The 26,786-nt window shown below is 44.7% G+C and overlaps 1 protein-coding gene across 1 annotated transcript; it reads left to right on the top strand.

The window, feature by feature from the left end:
- The first annotated feature begins 9,564 nt into the window (after positions 1-9,564).
- On the top strand, positions 9,565-25,964 carry LOC141139877 (uncharacterized). Its single transcript, XM_073626426.1, has 3 exons — positions 9,565-9,709; positions 14,121-14,296; positions 24,587-25,964. The coding sequence occupies exons 2-3, from the start codon at positions 14,151-14,153 to the stop codon at positions 25,434-25,436; spliced, it is 996 nt and encodes a 331-aa protein (XP_073482527.1). The 5' UTR covers positions 9,565-9,709; positions 14,121-14,150; the 3' UTR covers positions 25,437-25,964.
- The last annotated feature ends 822 nt before the right edge of the window (positions 25,965-26,786 follow it).

Genomic DNA, 26,786 nt, shown 5'->3' with positions numbered 1-26,786 from the left:
CTCAACACAACATTTAGGCTGAAAGTCTGCTATACACTGGGTTCACACTGAGGGTGGGTTTGAAATCGTGTGAGTTCAGCTGCACTTGCATGATTTCAAACCAGCATCTGAGTCTGACTTCAGGGGGTGATTTGACAGACATCTGTTCATGCACAGATGTCTATTGCAATTGCTCCACAAGTCGCCAAAACTAGTGCAGAAACTACTTTTGGGAATCGGTGCCGGCGTCCCACCGACTCAGATGGTGCTATTGCTGGCAATAGTATCCGATATGGCATGCGATTTGACAAGTCCAATTGCATGCTAAATCGGCCCAATGTGAACCTAGTCTCAATATCCAAGAAGCTTTATTGCAACAAGTAGTGCAAACTCACAAAGCCAGACTGTAGGAACAACAGGGGCTTATAGTGGCCATACACTACACAATATCATTGTACAATCTCCTTTAAAATTACCAAAACAATGTAATGTGAGAACACTCATAAACAATGCATTGCATTTGTATAAAATAAACAGATCCTTACACTATATAGTTCTTGGCAGATCTAAAGCGGATTGTACAATCAGATTTTGTAGTGTATGTGTAAAGGATGTCAAAATCAGGTACCCTATAAAAAAGGATTATAGTTCTGCTAATGGAGAAAGTAAAACTCAGGGCATTTCTTTTAAATCACCAGTAGATGGCAGCATAGAGTAAAAAGCCTAAATGACAGAAAGCACATTCTAATAGGACCATTTCTAATAAGCAAGGGGAACAAAAAAGACTGACCTTTGTTTCTGGTGGGAACACAATAGCAGTTGCTCCCCAGTCTATCAGTCTGAGGTGTCCGTAAACCGTGATATTTCACTGCTGCTGAGTGCACGGGTCTTCTCGGAGATATCTGTTCTCCTCCTTGTGGCAGTTTATTAAGCAGTATAGATCGCTTCTCCCACTGTGAATAGAAGCGATCTACAAACGCTTTGAGAAATCCAGAACGGCTTCTGTTGCTGTAATCCTGCGATACCTCGGGAGATATATATAGATATATATATATATCTATATCTATGTTTAAAATAATTTTAAAAAAAGCATAACCATAAAAAATAGTAAATTAACAATTAAAAGAAATCATTTTAAATAAAGAGAAACCCCTGTATAATAGAATTAGAATAGTCCATGAGCTGAAACCAAATGTTAGGTTTGAAATAAGTAAAAAAAAAATAAAAAAAACTTAAATAAAATATAAAAAATTTAATTTAAATAATACCAGTTGAAATGTTTTTTTTTTTTTTAAATCATCAAATTGAATTGATAAAAAAAAGGCATTTTACAAATATATATGTTGTGTCATAAAACTCCCATAATGTTTTATTAATGGTACAATCCTGTAAAAGTTGAGTTCCGGGGCTAAAGTTTAACTACTTCAGCCCCGGAAGGATTTACCCCCTTCCTGACCAGTGCGTTTTTTGCGATTCGGCACTTCGTCGCTTTAACTGACAAGTGCGCGGTTGTGCGACGTGGCTCCCAAACAAAATTGACGTCCTTTCTTTTGGTGGTATTTGATTTGTTGCGCTATAAACAAAATAAGAGCGACAATTTTGAAAAAAACACATTATTTTTTACATTTTGCTATAATAAATATCCCCCAAAAATATACAAAAAACATTTTTTTTCCTCAGTTTAGGCCGATATGTATTCTTCTACATATTTTTGGTAAAAAAAAATCGCAATAAGCATTTATTGGTTTGCGCAAAAGTTATAGCGTTTACAAAATAGGGGATAGTTTTATGGTATTTTTATTAATAATTTTTTTTTTACTAGTAATGGCAGAGATCAGCGATTTTTATTGTGACTGCGACATTATAGCAGACATGTTGGACATTTTTGACACATTTTATGGGACCATTGTCATTTATACAGCAATCAGTGCTATAAAAATGCACTGATTCCTGTGTAAATGACACTGGGGGTTAACCACTAGGGGGCTGGGAGGGGTTAAGTCAGTACTAGGAAAGTGTTCTAACTGTAGGGGGGATGGGCTGTGTGTGACACGTCACTGATCTCTGCTCCCGATGACAGGGAGCAGAGATCAGTGACACCGTCACTAGGCAGAACGGGGAGATGCTGTTTACATCAGCATCTCCCCGTTCGTATCCCCGCGGCGATCGAGTCCGCGGGACCCGTGACCCGACTCACGGAGCTCGCGGCACGGCAGCAAATTCAAAGTAACGTACAGGTACATTACTTTGCGCAGCCATGCCATTCTGCCGACGTATATCTACAGGAGGCGGTCGGCAAGCGGTTAAACTATTAAGCATTTGAGGGTATAAGACAGGAAGCAAGATGGGGGGTCAGAAAAAAAAGAGTTGCAAAACTTTCGTACACACAAAATTGCGTGCTTGTGTCACGAGTGGTTGGCATTTGGGATCGCCTATATGGTCAAAAGATCTCGGATGCTGTCACAGTCTAAATAAGATGCTATATGGAGTAGCATAGTGGAGCAAGTGCACGCATCCGGGGATACCGCCCGAAGCACGGAGACCTGCAAACGTCGGATTGTTGATATTAACCGGTTCAATACAGGGCATTTTTACCCCCTTCCTTCCCAGACCAATTTTTAGTTTTCAGCGCTGTCGCACTTTAAACGACAATTGTGTGTTTTTTTTTCAAAAAATTGACGTAATTTTTTTCCCCACAAATAGAGCTTTCTTTTGGTGGTATTTGATCACCTCTGCGTTTTTTATTTTTTGCGCTATAAACAAAAGAAGAGCGACAATTTTGAAAAAAACACAATATTTTATACATTTTGCTATAATAAATATCCCCATTTAAAAAAAAAAAAAAACACATTTTTTCCTCAGTTTAGGCCGATACGTATTCTTCTACATATGTTTGGTAAAAAAATCGCAATAAGCGTATATTGATTGGTTTGCGCAAAAGTTATAGCGTCTACAAAATACGGGATAGATTTATGGCATTTTTAAAAAAGTTTTATTTATTTATTTATTTTTACTAGTAATGGCGGCTATCTGCGATTTTTTTCATGACTGCGACATTATGGCGCACACATCGGACACTTTTGACACATTTTTGGGACCATTCACATTTATACAGCAATCAATGCTATAAAATTGCATTGATTACTGTATAAATGTGACAGGCAGGGAAGGGGTTAGACCTCGCGCCTGGGATAGACAGAATGCATCCCAGCATTGGACCCGCGTTCTGTCTATCACAGGCACGGGTTAGGAGGTGGCGGGGCTGTGTGAGAGTGAGCAGAGCGGAGACAGTTTCAATGTAAGCTGTTACAGCATGCTATACCGCTCAGTGATCCAGCAGATCTCCTCTAACTCCATGCTCTCTTCCACCGGGAGAACAGCTCCCGATCAACCCCGCCCGCAGACAAAATCTTATGGCGGTGCAGGCTTCCGTGCTAGCCAGTGGGACATTATCACTGCCACCTTTGTAAAAGAACAATTATACGCAGGGTGGATATGGAAAGACATTTATTGTTCTGCTTCAATACTAGCCAACAAAATGGCCGCCTCTGTCCTTGTTAGCCGCTGTGCTTTCAAAACAGCTCAATATTCCTGTACTGGACTGTATTTGGTTGTCGGTGTTGTGTCCAACCACCAATTTTCAAAATCTCAAATTACTGATGGTTTTAAATAAACCAGAAGTGACGTGGTTAGAGTTTCTGATGGGTTGGAGAAATTGTCAGAACACCGCCATGGAATCCTGCACTGGCATAAGATTTTTATGTAAAATAAATAACATATTAATAAACTGCAAATAAAATATAAGCAAGTCATACAACTTTCTCAGTGTGCACATTTGTAGACTCTACCTCACTAAATAAAAATAAAAACTGATTCATGAATTTTGTCCTAAATGTATTCTGCTATGTTTTTGATACAAAGAAAAATCGCAATAAGTATGGATTGGTGTGCTTGAAAGTTAGAACGCCTACAAACTATGGGATATGTACTGGAATTTTTATTTTTTTATTTGTTTTATACTACAAATGGTGGAGATAAACAACTTATAGTGGGGCTATGATAGTGCGATCTGACATTAACTGACGCTGGGGGTCAGCAGGTCCCGGTTGTGAATCATTGGCCGGGACTTGCTGACAGGCCGGTTGGGGCCAAACATGTGCGCGCCCTAAACCTGGGAAAGGCAGTGATGTACCATATCACTTTGCCTACAGCAGCCACCCGTCCTCACTACAATCATATTTGCCAACAGTCCCGATTTTCCCAGGACAATCCCGATTTTGGGACCCTCGTCCCGATTGGAGGCTGTCCCGAATCGGGATTTTCCATAAGGAAAACCAGGAATGTTGTTTTTTTTGTTTTTGGAGCAGCTGGCTCCAGCAAAATGGCGGCCGGCGCCGCTGTTCGATCTTCCCCCTAGTGACAGTGTTGAGTAAGTGGAAAGAGGAAGGGGGCTCGATCTGTGCAGCCAATGAAGCGGCTTCTTTAGATGCACGGCCCCTCCCCTCTCCACTGAAGCAGAAGACAACGGCGCCGCCGTGTCTTGCTGAAAGTTCCTCAGCCCCGTACTGCGCAGTACAGGGGGTCCTTACTTGGCGAGGGGAACTTTCTCGGCAGAACACCGGCCGCTCCTGCACTGAGAGGGGGGGCTGCACTGAGGGGGGCTGCATTGAGGGGGGGTCTGCACTAATAGAGGTGGGGCTTTACTGAGGGGGGGCTGCACTGAGGGGGGGTCTGCACTGAGGGGGTCTATACAGACTCTGCCGGGGGCACCTGATGCAAGGACAGACTCTGCCGGGGGCACCTGATGCAAGGACAGATTCTGCCGGGGACACCTGATGCAAGGACAGACTCTGCCAGGGCACCTGATGCAAGGACAGACTCTGCCGGGGGCACCTGATGCAAGGACAGACTCTACGGGGGCACCTGATGCAAGGACAGACTCTGCCGGGGGCACCTGATGCAAGGACAGACTCTGCCGGGGGCAACTGATGCAAGGACAGACTCTGCTGGTGGCACCTGATGCAAGGACAGACTCTGCCGGGGGCACCTGATGCAAGGACAGACTCTGCTGGTGGCACCTGATGCAAGGACAGACTCTGCCGGGGGCACCTGATGCAAGGACAGACTCTGCCGGGGGCACTTGATGCAAGGACAGACTCTGCCGGGGGCACCTGATGCAAGGACAGACTCTGCTGGTGGCAGGCGACGTGGCTAGTGACACGCTCAGGGATCCCACTGATTCGGCATTATGGTGAGTTGAATGATTTAATTTTATATTACAATGTAATAATAGAAATAATGCGCTTCAATCATCCTGACACCATAACAACCATGGTGCCGGGATGATTGAAGCGTTAACACCAGGCGTTTGGAGTATCTTTATCTGCTGATTGTTAAACTTTCTGGGAATACACATATTTCTATTGTGTAGGATCTGGGGCTGCTGTCCCGTCATTCCCCTCTCCCCCTTTCCTTCTCCCTCTTTCCCTCTCCATCCCTCATTCATCTCAGACTCTAACCACACCCCCTCGAGCCACGCCCATTTAAGCCACGCCCACTTTCCACATAAGCCACACCCATTTTTAGCTGCAGCGTGCTTCGCGCGCCACACTTGTAATTTTTGCTAAGCCACGCCTACAAATGAATGTCCCGCCCCCTAATTATTTTACGGCTCCGCCTACAGCCAAAAAAGTGTCCCACATATTTTTTTTGCAATGTTGGCAACTATGTACAATGCGGCCGGGCGGTTGTTAAGTGTGATGTTTGCGCCTGAACATGTATGATTTTCAAGAAGATGTAGGTTTAATGCCGACATACCATTGAACCGTAAAACATTTTTTGCGTGGAGATCCATATGTGTCTCAATCTTGGCCCTGTTAGTTGGCATGAAGGTGGGCAAAAAAGGACAATGAGATTGTGCTTAGAAACATGGATTGCATTCTTCTTACAACATGAACTTCCATCATCACCAAAAATGTAATTTAGTAAATGTTAAACAATTGCTTTTACAAATAAATCCAGTTTACAAAGTTAATTTAAAGCAAAACTTCAGTCATTTTTTCATCTTTCCATCTACTATTAACTCTTCTGCCCTTGTTTTAACTCTGGATAGTAAAGCACTTTTTTTCTGCCAGTAAATATCTTATACTGGCAGAACTGGCCTCAGTCCCATCATTATTTCCTCACAGTCTCTATAGAAAACTCCATAGGTATCTCCTCCAGTCTGATTCTGTGCCTGGGCACCACAGGCTGTGTGCGTTTACAGGAATCACGTTTGCACCACCATCCACTGAGCGGTTTGTGGACTAACTAGAGAATTAACCTGTCAAGGTCTGGACCGGGATATCCCCAAGCGATGTGGCGATTGGATCGCTATTGAGGAAAAGGCCCTGGCTGGGTGTTAGCCACAGGCAAATCTTGACTGTGCAGCTGGTAAGCGCACACTTCGCATGGTGGTGGGTTTATTTAAGAAAAGTCACCTTTTGGAACTTAAACACGGAGTATTCACTTATTGGTCACTTATTTGTCACTCATTTGTTGTATGGACATTTGAGGATAATTGTTTTCACTTTAATATTGAATTTTTTAAGTCATCAATTTTTAATGGACTTTATGTCAATTGATCACTTATCATCAATTTAAATTGTTTTTCATTACTGATTTCATGTGGTTTTGGTATAGAGAGCAACGTTTTTGTTTTTTGTTTAGAAATATCTTATACAGCCCACTTCCTGTTTCTTGTCTGGTAAAAACCCTGGCTTATGACATCATGCACAGCTCTCTCTCCAACTCTTGTGAGAATTTGGCAGGAAGGGAGGGGGATGAGTCATAAGAGGGCCAATGAGAGCTGCAGAGCTGGAGGTGTGTGTCTGTGGAAATCCAGGAAGTGAACAGGCAGCAGCTTCAGCTGCCCACAGTTACAATGGTTGCAGCCAGACTTAGTGGAGGGAGATTTCTGCAGCATATTTGGCAAGTACAGATTTACAGTATAGATACAATAATATGCAAAGTGGTTGGAGGGAAGCTTCAGAATGTCAAAGATGTTTTTATTACAAATTATGTGAGCAAACTACAGTTCCTCCTAAAGACCGGCCTGGTTTTGGAATTTAGATGTTTACATAATTAAAACAGTTTTTTTTGCTAGAAATATACTTAAAACCCCCAAACATTATATATTGTTTTTTTCTAACACCCTAGAGCATAAAATGGCGGTCATTGCAATACTTTTTTTCACACCGTATTTGCGCAGCGGTCTTACAAGCGCACTTTTTTTGGAAAAAATTCACTTTTATGAATAAAAAAATAAGACAACAGTAAAGTTAGCCCAATTTTTTTTATATTGTGAAAGATAATGTTACGCCAAGTAAATTGATACCCAACATGTCACGCTTCAAATTGCGCCCGCTCGTGGAATGGCGTCAAACTTTTACCCTCAAAAATCTCCAATGGCGACGTTTAAAATTCTACAGGTTGCATGTTTTGCGTTACAGAGGAGGTCCAGGGCTAGAATTATTGCTCTTGCTGTAACGATCGCGGTGATACCTCACATGTGTGGTTTGACCACCGTTTTCACATGCGGGCACTCCTTACGTATGCATTCGCTTCTGCGCACGAGCGCGTCGAGACGGGGCATTTAAAAAAAAAAAATTATTTTTCTTATTTATTTTACTTGATTTTTATTTATTTTTACACTGTTTAAAAAAAAAAAAAAAAAAGATTGGGTCACTTTTATTCCTATTACAAGGGATGTAAACATCCCTTGTAATAGAAAAAAGCATGACAAGTCCTCTTAACCATCTCAATACAGTGCGATTTCACCCCCTTCCTGCCCAAACCATTTTTCAGCTTTCAGCGCTGTCACACTTTGAATGACAATTGCGCGGTCATGCAACACTGTACCCAAATTAAATTTTTATTATTTTTTCCCCACAAATAGAGCTTTTGGTGGTATTTGATCACCTCTTCGGTTTCTATTTTTTGCGCTATAAACAAAAGAAGAGTGAAAAGTTTGAAAAAACGCATTGTTTTTTACTTTTTGCTATAATAAATATCCAATTTTTTTTTTAAACAAATTTTTTCCTCAGTTTAGGCTGATATGTATTCTTCTACATATTTTTGGTAAAAAAAAAAAAAAAAAGATCGCAATAAGCGTATATTGATTGGTTTGCGCAAAAGTTATAGGGTCTACAAAATAGGGGATAGATTTATAGCATTTTTATTATTTTTTTTTTTACTAGTATTGGCGGCGATCTGCGATTTTTATCGTGACTGTGATATTGCGGCGGACACTTCGGACACTTTTGACACTATTTTGGGACCATTCACATTTATACAGCGACCCGTGCTATAAAAATGCACTGATTACTGTATAAATGTGACTGGCAGGCAAGGGGTTAACACTAGAGGGTGATCAAGGAGTTAGTCATGTTGCTAGGGAGTGTTTCTAACTGGAGGGGGAGGGGACTCACAAGGGGAGGAGACCGATCGGTGTTGCTCTATACTGAACACACATCGGTCTCCTCTCCTCTGACAGGAGGTGGATCTGTGTGTTTACACACACAGATCCACGGTCCTGCCGTCTTACTGGGCATTCGCAGGTGCCTGGCGGACATCGTGGCCGCCGGGCACGCGCATCAGGTGCCCAGTGACACGGCGGGCGCGCTCGCCCCCTGGTGGGCTGGGAAGGCGAGGGCATCATATGACGCCCTCCCAGAACGGGAGCCGCACCGCCTGGCCGTCATATGACAGCCGGCGGGCGGCAAGCGGTTAAATATGAGATCTGGGGTCAAAAAGTCCTCAGATCTCATATTTGGACTTAAAAGCAATAAAAAAAAAGTCATTTGAAAAAATGGCATTGAAAAAATGTGGCTTTAAGACGTATGGGCGGAGGTGACGTTTTGACGTCGCTTCCGCCCTGCAGTGTCATGGAGACGGGTGGGGGCCATCTTCCCCTCACTCATCTCCATGCACAGCTAGGCAAAGGATGCGATTGCCTCCGCCGCTGCTGCCAGCTCCGGTAAACGGCGGAGGGCACCGGATCGCAGCGGGAGGGGGGACCCTCTCCCGCCACCGATAAAAGTGATCTCGCGGCAAATCCGCCACAGAGACCACTTTTATCTTGTAGCCGACCGCTGCCCAAAAACGGGGATACCGGGGTTATGGCAGCTAGCTGCTGCCATAACAACGATATCCGCCCCCAAATTTAGGACGTATATGTACATGAGGTGGTCGGCGAGTGGTTGGACAGCACTTTAACAGAAAGTACCTACCGAAAATATCTTGTATTTCTGCAAATTTCAGGCTTAATATATAAGAAGAACAAAATGGCTCAGTATCTGCTGCAGACTGCGCTCCACTCTACACAGAAATTATGTACAGATAACAAGGGACCACCACTTCCTGTAGTATTGTCTATTTGTTGTTTGTTATTGTCTATTTGTTGGTTGTTATATTCAAGTGTTGTTACATTAAAGTTCATTTAAAAATTAAAGATGGCGTTGTGGAGGCCACATGTTTCCTAGTGACAATGGAGCTCCAGCTGCAGAGATACATAATAAAGTTCAGTAGAAACTAAGACGTAAGACGTGAAGTGGAGGACACATGCTTCCTGTCATTGGTGGAGCTCCACTCTGTAGCCAGACCCCTCGTCAGACAGAGAAAGAAAACTTCCTGTCTTCACAGTTGTTTTGGTTCCTAGCTGCCTGAGAGAGACGGAGAACAGGCAAGCCTGGTAAGTATGTTCTGCTCACTGCAGTACATGACAGCGTGCTCACACACACATCTTACAAACCATTATATGGCTTCAACTTTCAAGTGGAAGTCCATTCAAAATGTTTTTTTTCCCCATCTATGCTCCTTTGAAAATCAGCGACTTTGAAAAAGGTGGCTGCACTACTTTGATGCGACTTTGATCCAGAGTGTAAAGTTGGATGAAAGCCTCCTACTAGTGGAAACAGAGCCTTAAGCCTCGTACACACGGTATGATTTTTGGAAGGGGATTGTCTGTTGACAGACTGTTGTCCTAAATTCTTACTGAGAGCTGAAATTCCTCGTAGTACGTCACTACGTTCATGTTTGTGGCACAATTGTGTAACGTTAGTATGCAAGACAAGATCCTGGCACACGCCCCCCGGGTCCTGTGTGGATGGCTCTTTTTTTACTGAATTAGGATGTATAATGAGAGAACACTGGGCAGAAACCTACGGTCAGCTCCTCTCATCCTGTATACGCCCACTGGCTACACAGGAACAATGTCCCTCCCAGGAAGTGATATCACTAGCTTTCAGTAACCACACCCACTGGCTGCTTTAAGACTGGGATTTTTTTAATTTTGAGGCATAAGGCTGAGCTCACATTAACCACTTCTCACCTCGCCTATAGCAGAATGACAGCCAGGCAGTGGTTCAGTTATCCTGACTGGGTGTCATATGACGTCCAGCAGGATAACAGCCACCGCGCGCCAGTGGGGGCGCACATCGCAGGGATCGTTGTTGCGGCGTGTCAGTCTGACACACCGCTACACCGATTTCAGTAAACAGCTTCTGACGGAGGCTCTTTACCATGTGATCAGCCGTATCCAATCGCGGCTGATCACGATGTAAAGAGGAAGAGCCGTTGATCGGCTTTTCCTCACTCGTGTCTGACAGATAGGAGAGCCAATCGGTTGCTCTCCTGACAGGGGGGGTCTGTGGTGATTGTTTATCAGCGCAGCCCCCCTCGGATGCCTGCCCAGGATTCCGCCAGGACCACCAGGGATGGCCACAACATAGGACCACCAGGTATGCCACCCTAGACCACCAGGGATATGCCAATCAGTGCCCAGGCAGCTTCCAATCAGTGGCAAATAAAAATGCCTGCCAGTGCCACCAGTGATACCTTTCAGTGCCGCCTATCAGTGCTCAGCAGTGCCGTCTATCAGTGCCATCCATAAGTACCCATCAGTGCAGTTTTTCAGTGCCCATCAGTGTCATCTATCAGTGCCCACCAGTACCACCTATCAGTGTCACCCACCAGTGCTGCCTATCAGTGCCCATCGTCAGTGCATCAGTGAAGGAGGAAACTTATTTATTTACAAAATGTTATAACAAAGAAAAACTTGGTCTTTTTATTCGTTTAGCAAAAAAGAAAAACCGCAGAGGTGATCAAATACCACCAAAAGAAAGCTCTATTTGTGGGAACAAAGTGATAAAAATGTAGTTTGGATACAGTGTAGCATGACCGCGCAATTGTCATTTAAAAAGTAACAGCGCTGAAAGCTGAAAATTGGCTTAGGCAGGAAAGGGGTGTAAGTGCCTGGTATTGAAGTGGTTAAGTATTAGGGTAGACTTCCACTTTAATGTTATATTTACAGTATACAGCTTGATGTATCCTATAATTATGTTTATCTGGTCAGCAGTCCTGCTATACAAGTGCTGGAAGATTGGAATCAATTAACAGCCAACATCCCAAGTCTCCCGGGTTTGGCTGCGGGCTCATGGACACCCGTGAGCACCGGGCCATCTCCTGGCTGGGCCTCTCACTCAGACAGAAGAGCAGCCCGAGTGCTGAATGTTACGGTGTCCTGTCGAGAAATGTCCCCTTCCTTTGTCCTCCGTACTGCGCAAGCGCTGCTCCTGTGCAGTATAGGGCGGACATTATGATGGGGGGACCTTTCTCGGCAGAACAACGGTACACTTGGTGGCACGCTGCCGCTTCCCTCCCCAGTGTTATAAAATGTACAGCACCCCTAGCTTCCCTCTAGACATGCACTTCTTCCTTCCTGCCACTGGGTGCTGCTTGTATATGCAGAATTGGAATGTGATTTTAGAGCATCCCCAGTTTGCTGTACCCAAGGTTGACTGTTCTTCATGTCCTACACCCCAAGGTATGCCACTGTTTGCTAATGTATTTTGCAAATAGAAGTTTTTAGTAGATTATGCCCAAAGTCTTTATAATATTTGATACAATGGTACTCCTAGCAGATTCCCATGTGAAGAGCTGAGGAATAACATTTACTAGTAAAAAAAAAAAAATAAGAAACACAGAATGCCTATGTCAAAAACTGCAAACTTTAATTGGCACTGATCAGGCTGCATTTAATGGGGTCAGCGCGAGGCGTCACCTCCCTGAAATGAGTTTTTGCAGGTTCGGATGTCTGTTAGAGCAATAGATGAGGTCTGGCACAAAAATGGGAAACTGAGAAATGCTTTAGTTTCTTTTCTCAGACTCATGCAGATGATCCCATGGGTGGAGAAGAGGGAATGATGAAGCAAGAATATAATAAAGCAGAATAAGGGATCTATGTGATTCTTAGGCTTACCTGTAGGCAACCACTTTTGCCTACAGGTAAGCCTATAATAAGGCTTTACTTTAGGTACCGTGAATATTTCCTAAACTTGCACAGTTTAGGAGATATTTGCTGTATCTGCATGTGCCGACGTCAAGAAACAACTCGTACATGCCGTTTCTTTAGCTGCTGTGCCGTCTGTCTGTCTTGCAGGTTGTTTTTTTTTTGTTTTTTTTTTTCTAAGGTTTACAACAGGTACCATATCCAGCATTTAAAAGAAAAGCTCAGCAAAGATTCATTTTAGCTTTATTGTAACAATTACCTGAATTTATATGTAATGTTACTTTCACGGTTTAGTTTCTTGATGTGTCCCATAGTTATGATTGGATGCAGAGGTGTAACTACAACCTTCAGGGCCCCGGTGCAAGAAGCTATTAAGGCCCCCTCACCCCGACCCCATCCTGGGGCTCTCTCTCATGTTCTGCAGTGGGCCACCTCCTGCCATCTTGGAAAGCTAGAGCCCAGTTGCAAGTGTGACCTTTGAGACCCTGGTAGTTCTGCCACTGACCTTACTATTACTAGGGGGCATTTTAAAGGATGTAAGGGGGAACTCTGAAAGGTACTGTTTTAGTACCTCCAGAGTGCCCCCTTATATCTTCCAGAGTTCCCCCTTAATGCCTACAGAGTTCCCCTTTAAAAGGAATTTAAAGATGGTTACAAAGTTACAGAGTGCCCCCTTGGAAACAGTGGCAGTAGTGGTGGTGGTGGTGGTGGGGGGGGGTGATATGGGTCGGAGAGATGGTGGTGGGGGGGAATGGCATAAGGGACAGAGGGATGGTGGTGGGGGGAGTGGGATCAAGGACAGAGGGATGGTGGTGTACATAGATCACTTCAGGCTGGCCCTTTTCTCAAGTACAGTATACAGTAGCTATGTAAAACCTTAAACATTGGCTTGGGTGAGGACACTGCTGGATTCCTGGACAGGCAAGTGCCCTAATATTAAACATCAGCACCCACAGTATTTGTAGCTGCTGACTTTAAAAAAAATTGTGGGGGGAGGGGGGAGCCTGGAGCTCCTCTTTAAGTCAGAAAATGAAGTCCTGATAGATCACTTCAGGCTGGCCCTTTTTCAGGTATACAGTAGCTATCGGGACTTTATTTTCTGACTTAAAGAAGAACTCCAGGCTCCCCCCCAATTTTTTTGTTAAAGTCAGCAGCTACAAATACTGTGGGTGCTGATGTTTAATCTTAGGGCACTTGCCTGTCCAGGAATCCAGCAGTGTCCTCACCCGAGCCAATTTTTCAATCGACTATTGGGTGCTGGCACCACCATTTTGACTAGGGAAAACCGGCAGTGAAGCCTTGCGGTTTCACAGCTGGCGTTCTACTGCGCATGAACAAAGCGCACTGCTCTTTGTGAATGGGTCGGCTGCGGGAGGGGCCAAACTTCCAGCTCAGTTTGCCACAGCGAACTGAGCCGAAAGTGTGAGTGGGTACCTGTCAAAACCAGGTATTATTATTATTATTATTATTATTATACAGGATTTATATAGCGCCAACAGTTTGCGCAGCGCTTTACAACATGGGGCAGACAGTACACTTATAATACAAATCAATACAGGAGGGATCAGAGGGCCCTGCTCGTTAGAGCTTACAATCTAGAAGGGAGAGTAGGTATCCACTCCCTCCCAAAAGGTGCCAAATTTGGCGGGGGTGGGGGGGGGGGGGGTGGGGGCTGACTGAGGCAATCAAGCGGAGCTTCCCCTTTAAAAGGAATTTAAAGATGGTTACAAAAGTAAAAGCCTATTAAAAGTCTAAAAGCTATTACTCTTTTTGCCAAGGAATTATTGGTTGTTTTTATGCTGTCTTATTGCAGGAACACTACAAGTGCAAAAAATAACACTGAATGAAAATGAACGAGTTTATGTGGAAAAAAGAATTTTCCAACAAGATTGAGGAATTGAAAGTTCCAGGTAACTGGGATCTCCATGTTGATATGAACCTTGTAAAGCAGAAAACAGGACTGATTTATACACAGCAAACCTTTGGCAGGTATCTACATTTTGGTAAACATTTATAATGATATGATATCACTTATATAACAAACAAATTAATTAATGTCATCTTGAAGCATACTTAAACCCAAAAACAATAACATAAAATATTGCAGGTTACAAATCCTTAGATAGGACTGCATTAGTTTTCTTTCCTATCCTTTTTCCCCTTTATTTTCACCTTTGGGACAGCAGCATTGCAAATCTGTGGGTAGGGAAGTGTTAGATGTCCTAGCAGATTTAGATGGACTTGACTAACAAATTAAAACTGAATTTCAGGTAACACGTTTTAAGCAGTTACAGTAACAGTTTATTTTCCCAAAGCGTCTTTCAGGACAGCACCTGAGAGATTGTGACCCAACCCACTGGACCATAGGAAACACCACCTTCCTCCAGATCTTTAAAGGGAGGCAGCTCCCTACCACACATCAGTTTTTGTGATTTTTTTTCCTCCAGCCCTGAGGGAACATCTTTTGTGGGGGAGCCATGATCTCTAATGCCACGTACACACGACCGGACTTTCCGGCAGACTAGGTCCGACGGTCTTCCAGACGGACTTTCGGCGGACTTCCGACGGACTTTCCAAAGGAACGGACTTGCCTACACACGACTGGACTTTCCGGCAGAATAGGTCCGACGGACTTTCGACGGAGTTACGGCGGACTTCCGAACGAACAGACTTCCCCACACACGGACTAAAGTCCATTCATTTTGAACGTGATGAGGTACGACGGGACTAGAAAAGGAAGTCAATCTCGCCGCTTTTATCGGCGAGATTGACACCTTGCGAGCCCCATCACGGGAGCCAGCGCAGAGCATACCAGGCCCTTAGGTCTGGTATGGATTTTAAGGGGAACCCCCTACGCCAAAAAAACGGAGTGGGGGTCCCCCCAAAATCCATACCAGATCCTTATCCGAGCACGCAGCCCGGTCGGTCATAAAAGGGGGTGGGGACGAGCGAGCGCCCCCCCCCACCTAACCATACCAGGCCGCATGCCCTCAACATGGGGGGTGGGTGCTTTGGAGAAGGGGGGCGCCCTGCGGCCCCCCCACCCCAAAGCACCTTGTCCCCATGTTGATGAGGACAAGGGCCTCTTCCCGACAACCCTGGCCGTTGGTTGTCAGGGTCTGTGGGCGGGGGGAGCTTATCGGAATCCGGCAGCCACCTTTAATAAGGAGGCCCCCCAGATCCCGGCCCCCCACCCTATGTGAATGAGTATGGGGTACATTGTACCCCTACCCATTCACCTGGGAGAAAAAAAGTGTCAAAAAAAAAAAAAACCACACTAGACAGGTTTTTAAAGTAATTTATTAGGCAGCTCCGGGGGTCTCTTCCGACTCCTCCGCTCTCTCTGGCCTCTTCTCCCGCTGTCCGGCCTCCTCTCCTGCTCTCCGGTTCTTCTGCCGGGCTCCTCCACTATCTTCTGCTCTTTTGCAGCTCTTTTTCCAGTGGTGGCCCAGTCTTTTCTGTCGTCTTCTTCCCTGTTCTCTTCTTCCGATGTTGACATGACGCTCTGTCCTGCTGCAGTGCTGTGTGCATGGTGCGCAACGACTTATATAGGCATGGGGCGGGGTCACCCGGTGATGGCACCCGGTGACCCCGCCCCTTATCACGGCACAGTCCCAACATGCCCCGGGACTGTGCCCTCATAGGGGGCGGGGTCAAAGGGTGACATCACCCGGTGACCACGCCCCATGCCTATATAAGTCGTTGCGCACCGTGCACACAGCATTACAGCGGGAGAAGAGAACAGGGAAGAAGACGATGGAAAAGACCGGGCCACTGCTGGTAAAAGAGCAGAAGATAGCGGAGGAGCCCGGCAGAAGAACCGTAAAGCGGGAGAAGGACCGGAGACCGGGAGAGGAGGCCGGAGAGAGCGGAGGAGTCGGAAGAGACCCCCGAAGACAGAAGAGACCCCTGGAGCTGCCTAATAAATTACTTTAAAAACCTGTCTAGTGTGTTTTTTTTATTGACACTTTTTTTCCCCCAGGTGAATGGGTAGGGGTACAATGTACCCCATACTCATTCACATAGGGTGGGGGGCCGGGATCTGGGGGGCCCCTTATTAAAGGGGGCTCCCGGAATCCGATAAGCCCCCCGCCCGCATACCCCGACAACCAATGGCCAGGGTTGTTGGGAAGAGGCCCTTGTCCTCATCAACATGGGGACAAGGTGCTTTGGGGTGAGGGTTCCGCAGGGCGCCCCCCTTCCCCAAAGCACCCACCCCCCATGTTGAGGGCATGCGGCCTGGTACGGTTCGGGGGGGGGGCGCTCGCTCGTCCCCACCCCCTTACCTGACCGGCCGGACTGCCTGCTCGGATAAGGGTCTGGTATGGATTTTGGGGGGACCCTCACGCCGTTTTTTCGGCATAGGGGGTTCCCCTTAAAATCCATACCAGAGCTAAGGGACATTGTTGCCTCTTTATCGCGCTCGCTGCAATAGGAAAATTTGTTTTTCCTATTGCAGCGAGCGCAAGATGTACAGTACCCCGTCGCCGAGAACCAGCGCGAAACATTCTCGCAGGCAGATGCTGCAGCTGCCCTTGCGTCGTATTTGGTCCGTCAGACCAGCATACAGAAGAACGGGTTTCCCGATAGGAGCTGGTTTCGGCGGGAAGATTTGAAACGTGTTTCAAATCTAAAGTCCATCTGATTTTTCGACAGCAAAGGTCCGATGAAGCCCACACACGATCGGATTGTCCGGCGGATTCATTCCGTCGGACCTTTGTTGTTCAGTGTACACTGGCATTAGGGCAGTCCTAAGAGACAGGGGTTTCCTTACTTTTTTTCCTCCTTATTTCTAAGACCCCAGCCCTCCCACCTTACCAGGGTCTCTTTTCCTCCTAGGTGCTCGGGGAGGGACAGACTCCTCTTTTCCTCCTAGGTGCTCGGGGAGAGTCGTGTGGTCCTGTGACCCTGCTCCAGGCTTCCAGGAGCAGTGGCTGCATGTGCACCGCCGCCATTTTTGCAGAGTAGAGTCTCGGCCGTGCCAGAAGTGACGCTCCTATGAGCGGGTCACTGGGTTCGGCGCCCGATGTCATTTCCGGTGGACGGGCGCAGGGGGGAGGAGGCAGGGCAGGACCTGGCGCCTATTTCCGCTTTTCTTTCCCCCTGGTGGCGGGGGCCTGTCTGAGCACTGGAGCCTGTGTTTCTTCCCCTCTTGGTGTTCCTTATGGGGTGGTCCACAGGCAGAGACTGGGTCCCACCAAGGGTCCCGTTTTTTCCCTTTTGTATTTTCTCTCTCAGGCCAAAAGCTCTGACCCAGGAAAAAAGAAATGCCCCTCATGCAAGGCCAAGATGAGAAAATTGGAAAAAAAGCCCTATGCAGTACTTCTTTAGTGAAAGAGGAATCTGCTTACGTGTGTGATGACTTGGTTCAATCATTCCGTGACTCACTAGTTATCCGGCTGTGATTCAGCCCTCCACATCAGAGTCTTCCCAGGGTTCACTTTCTGTCCCGGTGGTAGAAACTCTGTCTCAGGGTCCGTCTACCAGGGAAAAACAATTCCTTGCACCTTCCAATGAAAGTTTAAAAAAGGAGGCGGGTGAAGGGGCAAAAGTGGCCCCCTCCAAGTTTAAGCTATCCCTGGAGGAAGTTGATGGTCTCCTTGATGGTCTCCTTAGAGCCATACATGTTGCCTTGACGTTTCGCACTCAAACGCTTTGTCATGACTTTGACAGCTTTTTATAGCTTTGTACAGCCATTCCAGCTTGTCAGCCCAGACCCTCCAGCAGGCTATACATTCCCACAGTATATGTTACAACATCGAAACGTACTGAATCTGAAGGAGCGAACGTCAGCTGATCTACCAGCATTGGTGCAGCATCGGATCGCACTGCGTGTGAAGGAGCGATCCTACAGCTGATCCATCCTAGCAATGCCAGGCTTTCCCCTTCCTTGAGTCAGTGTCTCAGCTGGACTGACGTCACTGACACTCATGAGACAGAGCTCCTCTCTATCTTCCCGCCGTGTGCAGCTGCAGTGTCTATCCCTCTACCTGCTGGAACTTTGTCTGTACGCTGGTGAGCAGGCTCCCTTGGGATTACATCCAAACCCAGCAGGAACATAGATGGCTGTTTCATCTTCCATCTACTGATCTCTCTCTCTCCCCCTCCCTCCGTTGTGGGTGAACAGTTCTTGAAAGGATTCAGTACAGCTCCTCGTTGCTCAGTGGACTGCCGGAGACTATGTAAAGCCCCCCCCCCTCTTTTGTTTTACTCTATTGCAAGTGAACAGGACTGTGTTTCTTATTATCAGCTGCTATTTTGAATAAACGTATTCATCGTTTAAATAATTTTTTATTAATTGCGGACTGCTTTTTTAACCTTTTGAGCGCTGGTGTTTTGGTTTTTATAAGCTCAGGAGCAGGACAACAAGTCCCAGGGGAGGAGGAAGAATTGGTCCCCGCAAAAAGCTAACGGCAAGGGCGTAATCCTTCACCATCCTCCTGCGCAGACCGAAAAATCCCAATGACTCGACCCTGCGGGTGGGCAGAAGGCTGCAAAGTTTCCTTCCGCAGTGGTCAGGCATAACGTCAAATCAGTTCATCCTGACCACTCTTTCTCAAGGCTACGCAAAAGAGTTTACGGAATCTTCCCCAAGAAGATTTCTTGTGACAAATACCCCAAAGGATCCAGTGAAAGCCCTGGCCATGAAGTCCTTATTAAAGGAACTGATGCAGAAGGGTGTAGTGGTCCAAGTGCCACCAGGAGAGCGGCAACGGGGATTTTATTCTCATATTGTCTTGGTAAAAAAAACAACAGGAAAATTCAGATTGATCCTCAACCTAAAACCTCTGAACAAATCCGTGAAGTACAGAAGGTTCAAGATGGACACAAGGAGCAGGTCCTTAGAAGCACTGGCAACGGAGATTCTTATATGGGCAGAGATCCGTTCGCTTCGAAGGAGAATGCACAGGTGCCTCGTTACTTTTCTCTGAAAAATCTTGACGGGTCACTAGGACCAGATGCCCTGGCCCATCCATGGAGATTTCACCTTTGCTACGCTTTCATCCCATTCCAGCTGATCCCACTGGTATTAAAGAAGATCCAACGGGAAGGAGTACCAGTCATTCTAATGACTTCATTTTGGCCAAAAAAGGGCCTGGTTCTCGACCGTTCTGGGGATGGCGACCAAACCTTGTTGGCATCTACCTCTCAGGCAAGATTTACTAATCCAAGGTCCAGTAAATCACCCAGAAGTGGCCAGGCTGTCGCTTTCAGCATAGTATCTGAAGAGCAGCTCTTAAAGAGTAAGGGGTTCTCAGATCGTCTGGTTGCAACATTGCTACAGAGTAGAAAAAAAGTAACGAGAGCCATCTATACTAAAGTCTGGAAGGTCTATAACTCATGGTGCAATTCATCTAAGCAAGACCCAAGGAGCCTTGCTTCCATCTTGAAGTTTTTACAGGATGGGGCAGATAGGGGACTAGCAGTCAGTACCTTGAAGGTACAGGTTGCTGCACTAGCAGTTCTTTTTAGCCAATCAAGCAGGTGGCTTTAACTCAGCCTGGGCCTTGATGTAAACCAGTCACAGTAGGGTATAACGATTTTCACTCACGATGGATGTGCATTGAATCCACGAAAAAATATTTATCCCAAAAAAATATAAAATAACAACATAGCGTAATACTGACACATAAATTAATGTAATATATATGGAAAAGAGTGACACTCACATTGTGAAAAAATAAAAAATTGCATATATTAAACACCCAGTGTTTAAAAAATTGATGACCACAGTTGCCACACGTAGGGCTTCCTTACCAGATAGCAAATATTGAGTGCAAATCATACAGGTATGTGAACCATCAACCAGTGAAGGGATCAGTAAGTGTACCAACACCACACGGAGAACCTGCTTACCAGATGATAAATAACAAATGCGAATCCTGCAGATATGTGAAACATCAACCGAACTTCTACCAGTGAAGGGATTAGTAAGTGCACCAACACCACACAAAGAGCCTGCTTACCAGATGCCAGACTCAAGAAGGCAAATGTCATAACAACCGGATGGAAATCCAGCTAGATAGATAGAGGTTGTGGATGATCCGTCCCAGCAGGCTGGTACCTGGAGCTGTCACCCCGTTGTGTCCCCTCTGTGGAGCCTTACACCAAGGATTGTTCCTATTTACATCATGTGAATCATGGAGCCTTTGGTTGAGGCTGCGGGGACGGATCATCCACAACCTCTATCTATCTAGCTGGATTTCCATCCGGTGGTTATGACATTTGCCTTCTTGAGTCTGGCATCTGGTAAGCAGGCTCTTTGTGTGGTGTTGGTGCACTTACTAATCCCTTCACTGGTAAATGTTCGGTTGATGTTTCACATATCTGCAGGATTCACACTTGTTATTTATCATCTGGTAAGCAGGTTCTCCTTGTGGTGTTGGTGCACTTACTGATCCCTTCACTGGTTGATGGTTCACATACCTGTATGATTTGCACTCAATATTTGCTATCTGGTAAGGAGGCCCTTTGTGTGGCATCTGTGGTCATCAATTTTTTAAACACTGGGTGTTTAATATATGCAATTTTTTATTTTTTCACAATGTGAGTGTCACTCTTTTCCATATATATTACATTAATTTATGTGTCAGTATTACGCTATGTTGTTATTTTATTTTTTTGGGGATAAATATTTTTTCGTGGATTCAACGCACATCCATCATGAGTGAAAATCGTTATACCCTACTGTGACTGGTTTACATCAAGGCCCAGGCTGGGTTAAAGCCACCTGCTTGATTGGCTTACAATCTGGTAAGCATGCCATTCATCAGTTGGGGATACATTCTGCTCTATCCAATCACTGAGGGTTATTATTTGGACAGTTGGAATTATTAATTTGGACTTTAATTAGTTTTATGATTACCAATTACAATCATTTTTCACAGAGATTGTTTTATTATATTTATGATTTTTATTGAATTTTTAAGCGCTGCATTTCTATTTTTTATTTGTTTGTTGTGTTTACCTCACTGATAGCTGCTGCTTTATATATATATATATATATATATATATATATATATATATATATATATATATATATATTTATATATTTATTTTTTTCTAGCGCAGTTTTTCTTCTTTTTTTCATTTTTTTTTAGAGAAATCTGTGGCCTCTGAACCGCTGGTAGTTTTTTTTTTTTTTAGAGCTCTTGCAAGATCAAGGCCAGAGCTGGTTAAGGGTTTCCCAAAATGGGACCTGTCAGTAGTCCTGCAATCCCTAGCAAAGAGTTCATTTGAACCTCTGGATGCAGCATCACTCAAATGTCTCACTTTTAAAGCTGTGTTCCTGATCGCCATTACTTCAGCACGAAGGATCAGTGAGTTACACGCTCTGTCAATTGGGGAACCTTATCTCTCAGTGTTTCCGGATAAAGTTATCCTTAGGACAAACCCAAAGTTCTTACCTAAAGTAGCCTCAATGCATAATCGTTCACAGGACATTGTGCTCCCAACCTTCTGTGCTAACCCATTGGGGGAGAAGAAGACTTTTTTTTATATGTTGGACGTCAAAAGGATTTTGTTATGTTAACTAGAAATAACTAAGAACTTTAGACATACAGATTTGTTATTTGTCCTTTTTTCAGGCAACAAGAAAAGTTGCCAGGCTTCTAAAGGATCATTAGCCAGATGGCTGAAATTATCCATCCTGGAGGCATACTCGCATGCAGGTTTGTCTCCACCAACTGGGATTCGTGCACACTCAACCAGAGCGCTTGCGGCCACTTGGGCATAAAGAGCTGATGCCACCCCTGAACAAATTTGCAAGGTGGCAACGTGGTCAAGTTTTTGCACCATTGTGCGACATTACAGGCTGGACCTCACATCTGCCAGCGATCAGGCATTTGGCAGGAAGGTCCTGCAGGCTGTTGTCCCGCCCTAAGGGGGCAAGTCTGTTATCCTCTCAGGTGCTGTCCTGAAAGACGCTTTGGAAAAATTCAAGTTAGACTTACCGGTAACTTGTTTTCCATAAGTCTTTGAGGACAGCAACGGCCCGCCCTATTAGTTTCTATGTACTATGCTGTGACTAACATATGTGTCTATGTGTTCCAGCCGGGGCCGGAGGATCTCTTCTACAACTGATGTGTGGTAGGGAGTTGCCTCCCTTTAAAGATCTGGAGGAAGGTGGTGTTTCCTATAGCCCAGTGGGTGGAGTCACGATCTCTCAGGTGCTGTCCTGATAGACTTATGGAAAACAAGTCACCGGTAAGTCTAACTTAAATTTTTTCTTTGGGATAAATATTTTGCATAAATGAATAAAAGCCGACCATTGTAAGCACCCCTGTCAGAAGTAAATTGTTCGTCTGAACCCTCTAACTGACACTTTTGCCAAACAGTTTGGTCTGTTAAAGGAAGTTGAAAAATTACAGACTTAATGGTTGGAGCAACAGGTGAAAATAAAGCCTAAGAAAGGAAACTAATGCAGCCACCACTTCTAAGAATTGGTACGCTTTAACAAAATAAATGTTTGTTTTGGGTTTTACTGCTTTTACTAGGGTTGCCAACCTCCAGAGCCAATTTTTTGACTGAAAGGCACAAAACATTTACTGACAGAGCCACATTTTTGCTGACAGTTCAAAAAGTTACAAACAAAGCCTGGGGAATGCCCGGGAAAAAACTCCAAGCCTACTTACCATCAGCTCGCAGACAACCAAATTGACCTGTCTAACAGTATGCGTTAAAAACAGGGGTTTAGTCCGCACGCATTTGAAAACAGATGCGTGAGCCACAGAGCCATGTCACGGCACCCTGATATCTGTGGTCCTAACACTAAAAATATGAGTGTCCCCACAGTGGAGGCACATGCATTCTGATGGATAAATGCGGGCAGGTAGACTGAAGGGCAGCCCACCCCTTCTTAAAGGTACAGGAGCACACCAAACACCCAGCACTCTGGCTGCAAAGGTGCTGGTGCGTTGCTGGACCAATACACACACCAACATGATCTCAAAAAACTTGCTACCACCCTCATTTGTAGCTGGCAGTTCAAAAAGTTAGCCAGAATGACCGTTTGCAATGCATATTTTATGAATTAAGTTACAAACATGTAGCTAGTGCAATTAAAAATGTGTTTTAAACCGCTGGGTGTTTTTTTCCCTGACCTGCAAGGTAAAGGCATAATGTGCCAGTATGCATCGCATACTGGCACATTATGTGAAACTTACCTGAAAACGAAGCCTCGCTGGAGGCCGTTTCTATCTTCACAAGTTTTCCTTCCGGGTTCTGTAGACTCTGGCTGTGTGACTGGCTAGAGCCGCGATGACGTCACTCCTGCGTATACGCGGGGGAGCGGCCATTTACGGCACTGGATTCTGAAGGAACACCCTGGGAGTTTGTTCCTTCAGAGCGCATGCGCCAATGACGTCATTGGCTTCATATATAGTAAAAATCTCCTAAACAGAGCACGTTTAGGAGATATTTAGAGTACCTATAGGTACAAGTAAAAGATTGAAGTTTACAACCACTTTAAGGGATAATAACAGACATAAAACATATTTCTCCTTGTCAATGAAGGTCAGGTTAACATAATCCAGCAAAGAGTTTCCTCTTACATCAGAGTCTGCAGGTTTCCCCTTTACGGGAAGTCTGCGGACCCTGATGTGACCCATCATTCATAAGCGACCCGCTAAAGAAAAAACATGTTGCTATCCACTCAGTCACTGCTAATTATATTTTCTTAGTTGTCAGCAGAATGAAAACAAAGGAGCAGGGTATCCCAGGTCACGTCATTGACCAAACATGGACATGACCATATTTGGTCAATGATGATACCCAGGAACCCCTGTGACATCTCTAGCCAAATATGGTCATGTCCATATTTGGTCAATGATGTCAACTGGAATACCCCCATCTCTTTCTTTACATTTAGCGGTGGGGCCCTTAGTTGCAGGCATGTCACACTCAGCTGAATCCTGAATCAAGAAGTCAACATTTATGGATCGTTCAGTGATAAGAACTAGCAGGATAGTTGATGCTTTTTTTACAGTACTAATCCTGCTATGAATCTGCCAACACTGAGTAGCCTCATTCACAGCTCCTATGAGATTTTACAGATGGCCTAATACAGATTAAGTAGTAACATTAGAATTCATAACCATACCAAAGTTGTACATATTTTAGAAGCTGAACATCATATTTTTACTGATTGAACAGATGCAGACTATTGCAAAACATTCTGTTGATTACTACTGGTGCTCCTTATAAACTATTTATTGTTTAACCCCTGTATTACATAGAGAGCTCCAGTTGTGACCTATTGTATTTTTCTTCTCACTTCAGCTTCCGTTGTTCACGTTGTGCACGCACATGGAGCTCATCAAAAGTATCTGTATTTTTCATCATAAATCTAAACAAACGTCTGAGACGTGGAACAGTAAAAATGAGAATTTTCAAGCAGGGTTGTGAACGTTGCACCCGTCCCGAGGAAATGATCCCAACGGTGACATCTGACAACATTGAAAGAGTTGTTTGTAATTTAGTCCATAAAATCCGAAGAAAGTTCTATGAGGTGAATGATCAATATCAAGATCAGAAGCCAAAAATCTATGGCTCCTTGGAAGGTTTACATAACAAAGAGCGGTGTGAGGCATGCAGAGATGGTTTATGTAAACAACAGATGCTGTCTTGCGAATATGAACAAAATGGGGAGCAGAGAGTATATGAACAAAATAGGGAGCAGAGAGTATATGAACAAAATAGGGAGCAGAGAGAATATGTACAAAATAGGGAGCAGAGAGTATATGAACAAAATAGGGAGCAGAGAGTATATGTACAAAATGGGGAGCAGAGAGTATATGAACAAAATAGGGAGCAGAGAGTATATGTACAAAATGGGGAGCAGAGAGTATATGAACAAAATAGGGAGCAGAGAGTATATGTACAAAATGGGGAGCAGAGAGTATATGTACAAAATAGGGAGCAGAGAGAATATGAACAAAATAGGGAGCAGATAGAATATGATCAAAATAGGGAGCAGATAGAATATGATCAAAATAGGGAGCAGATAGAATATGAACAAAATAGGAAGAAGAGAGATTCAGCTGCACCTGCTGCTTTGTCTGTCATGGGCCTGGTCGTGGGTGTAGCAGCAATAGCACTAATGTATTTTGCAAATAAAAGATTATTTTGAGAAAAAAAATCAGCCTTGTACAGACATGGGTACACGGGCACGTGAAACATTCTGTTTCATATGGGATAGGGAAGGGTTAAAATCCCAGCCAGGTAATTGTTTTGTTGAATGTGTACCATTGAGGAAATTGCCATTTACTTCCTGTGCCAGAAACACAACAGGAAGTTAGTGGATATCTCCCAAAGTGAGGGGAATTCCACTCTTAGACCGTTGTCCCTGGAGCAAGTGTCCCTATTTGAAGATTTTTCCTCACTTCTTGATCTCAGGACAACTCATGCACAAAGGGCATCTGTTTAGCCCCCCTGCATGCCTTTTCTGCTGGCAGGAGAAAAGCTTATTAAAAAAATAAATGTGCCTAAAGTCGTGTATAGCACAATCGTTTAGGCGTGTTAAGTGTTTGAGCATAAATGAATTCCATTTGCCAGAATAATAATTAATGCTCAAACATGCCCAAATGCATGCGCAATATGTTTACAGACATTTAGATGTGTTGTGCATTATTTTCAGCCCTTCAGCTCGTCTCCTGAACATGCTTTTGGTGCTTTTTTTTCAGCTTGTAAACACTCCTCTTCTTGTATAATGTGTGCATTGGACACATAGGATAACATAGAGGTGCTTTTACAAGCTGAAAAAAAATAAAACGCCAAATGCCTTTAAGCCTAGGTTCACAATGCTACGGGATTGAAATCGTGCAAGTTCAGCTGAACTCGCACGATTTCATACCCGCATGTCAGTCCGACTTCGGGAGCGATTTCAGAGACATCTGTGCGGGTTCCTGTACAGATGTCTATTGAAATCGCACCGAAGTCGCCAAAAGTAGTACAGGAACTACTCTTGGGAATCGGATGTTGCTATTGCCGGCAATAGCTGCCAATTTGGCATGCCAAATAGCATTAATGTAAACTTGGGCTAAAAGTGGTGTTTACTAAGCCCAGTGTGCATGAGGTCTAAAAGTTTGGATTTAACTTTTTTTCATGGTCACCAGTACAAATAGAATGGTGAATCTCTTCAATGGGGGCCTCCAGACAGAAAAACAGAAGCCTTTCCCACTCTATTTAAAAATAAATGAGGTTTGGTATAGAGATACACTTAAAGTGGTTGTTAACCCACTTCTACTAAATACTCCAATCCTCTCTGTACCATTATAATGATTGTCTCTGTGCCTGTGTTCTGTAAAAAATCTGCCCAATTGTACCTATATGAGCTCAGGCGCTCAGCTGATTGTCGGCTCTCTCTTCTCTCTCTGACTCACAGCTGCAGTGGGTGGGGCCAAGCCCTGCCACTGACGTCAGCTGGGGAGGAGGGGGAGAGAGGAGAGAGCCGACAATTGGTACAATCGGGCAGATTTTT

This window comes from Aquarana catesbeiana, linkage group LG04 (genome assembly GCF_042186555.1).
Source record: "Aquarana catesbeiana isolate 2022-GZ linkage group LG04, ASM4218655v1, whole genome shotgun sequence".
NCBI classification, from domain to species: Eukaryota; Metazoa; Chordata; class Amphibia; order Anura; family Ranidae; genus Aquarana; species Aquarana catesbeiana.
This window is presented reverse-complemented; position numbering and strand designations above follow the sequence as displayed.

Excerpts from the sequence above, each read along its gene's own strand:
- LOC141139877 (XM_073626426.1), top strand. The coding sequence starts at position 14,151 with ATGAAAATGAACGAGTTTATGTGGAAAAAAGAATTTTCCAACAAGATT. Across the intron at positions 14,297-24,586 it reads ACACAGCAAACCTTTGGCAG|CTTCCGTTGTTCACGTTGTG; the intron begins GTATCTACATTT and ends TTCTCACTTCAG.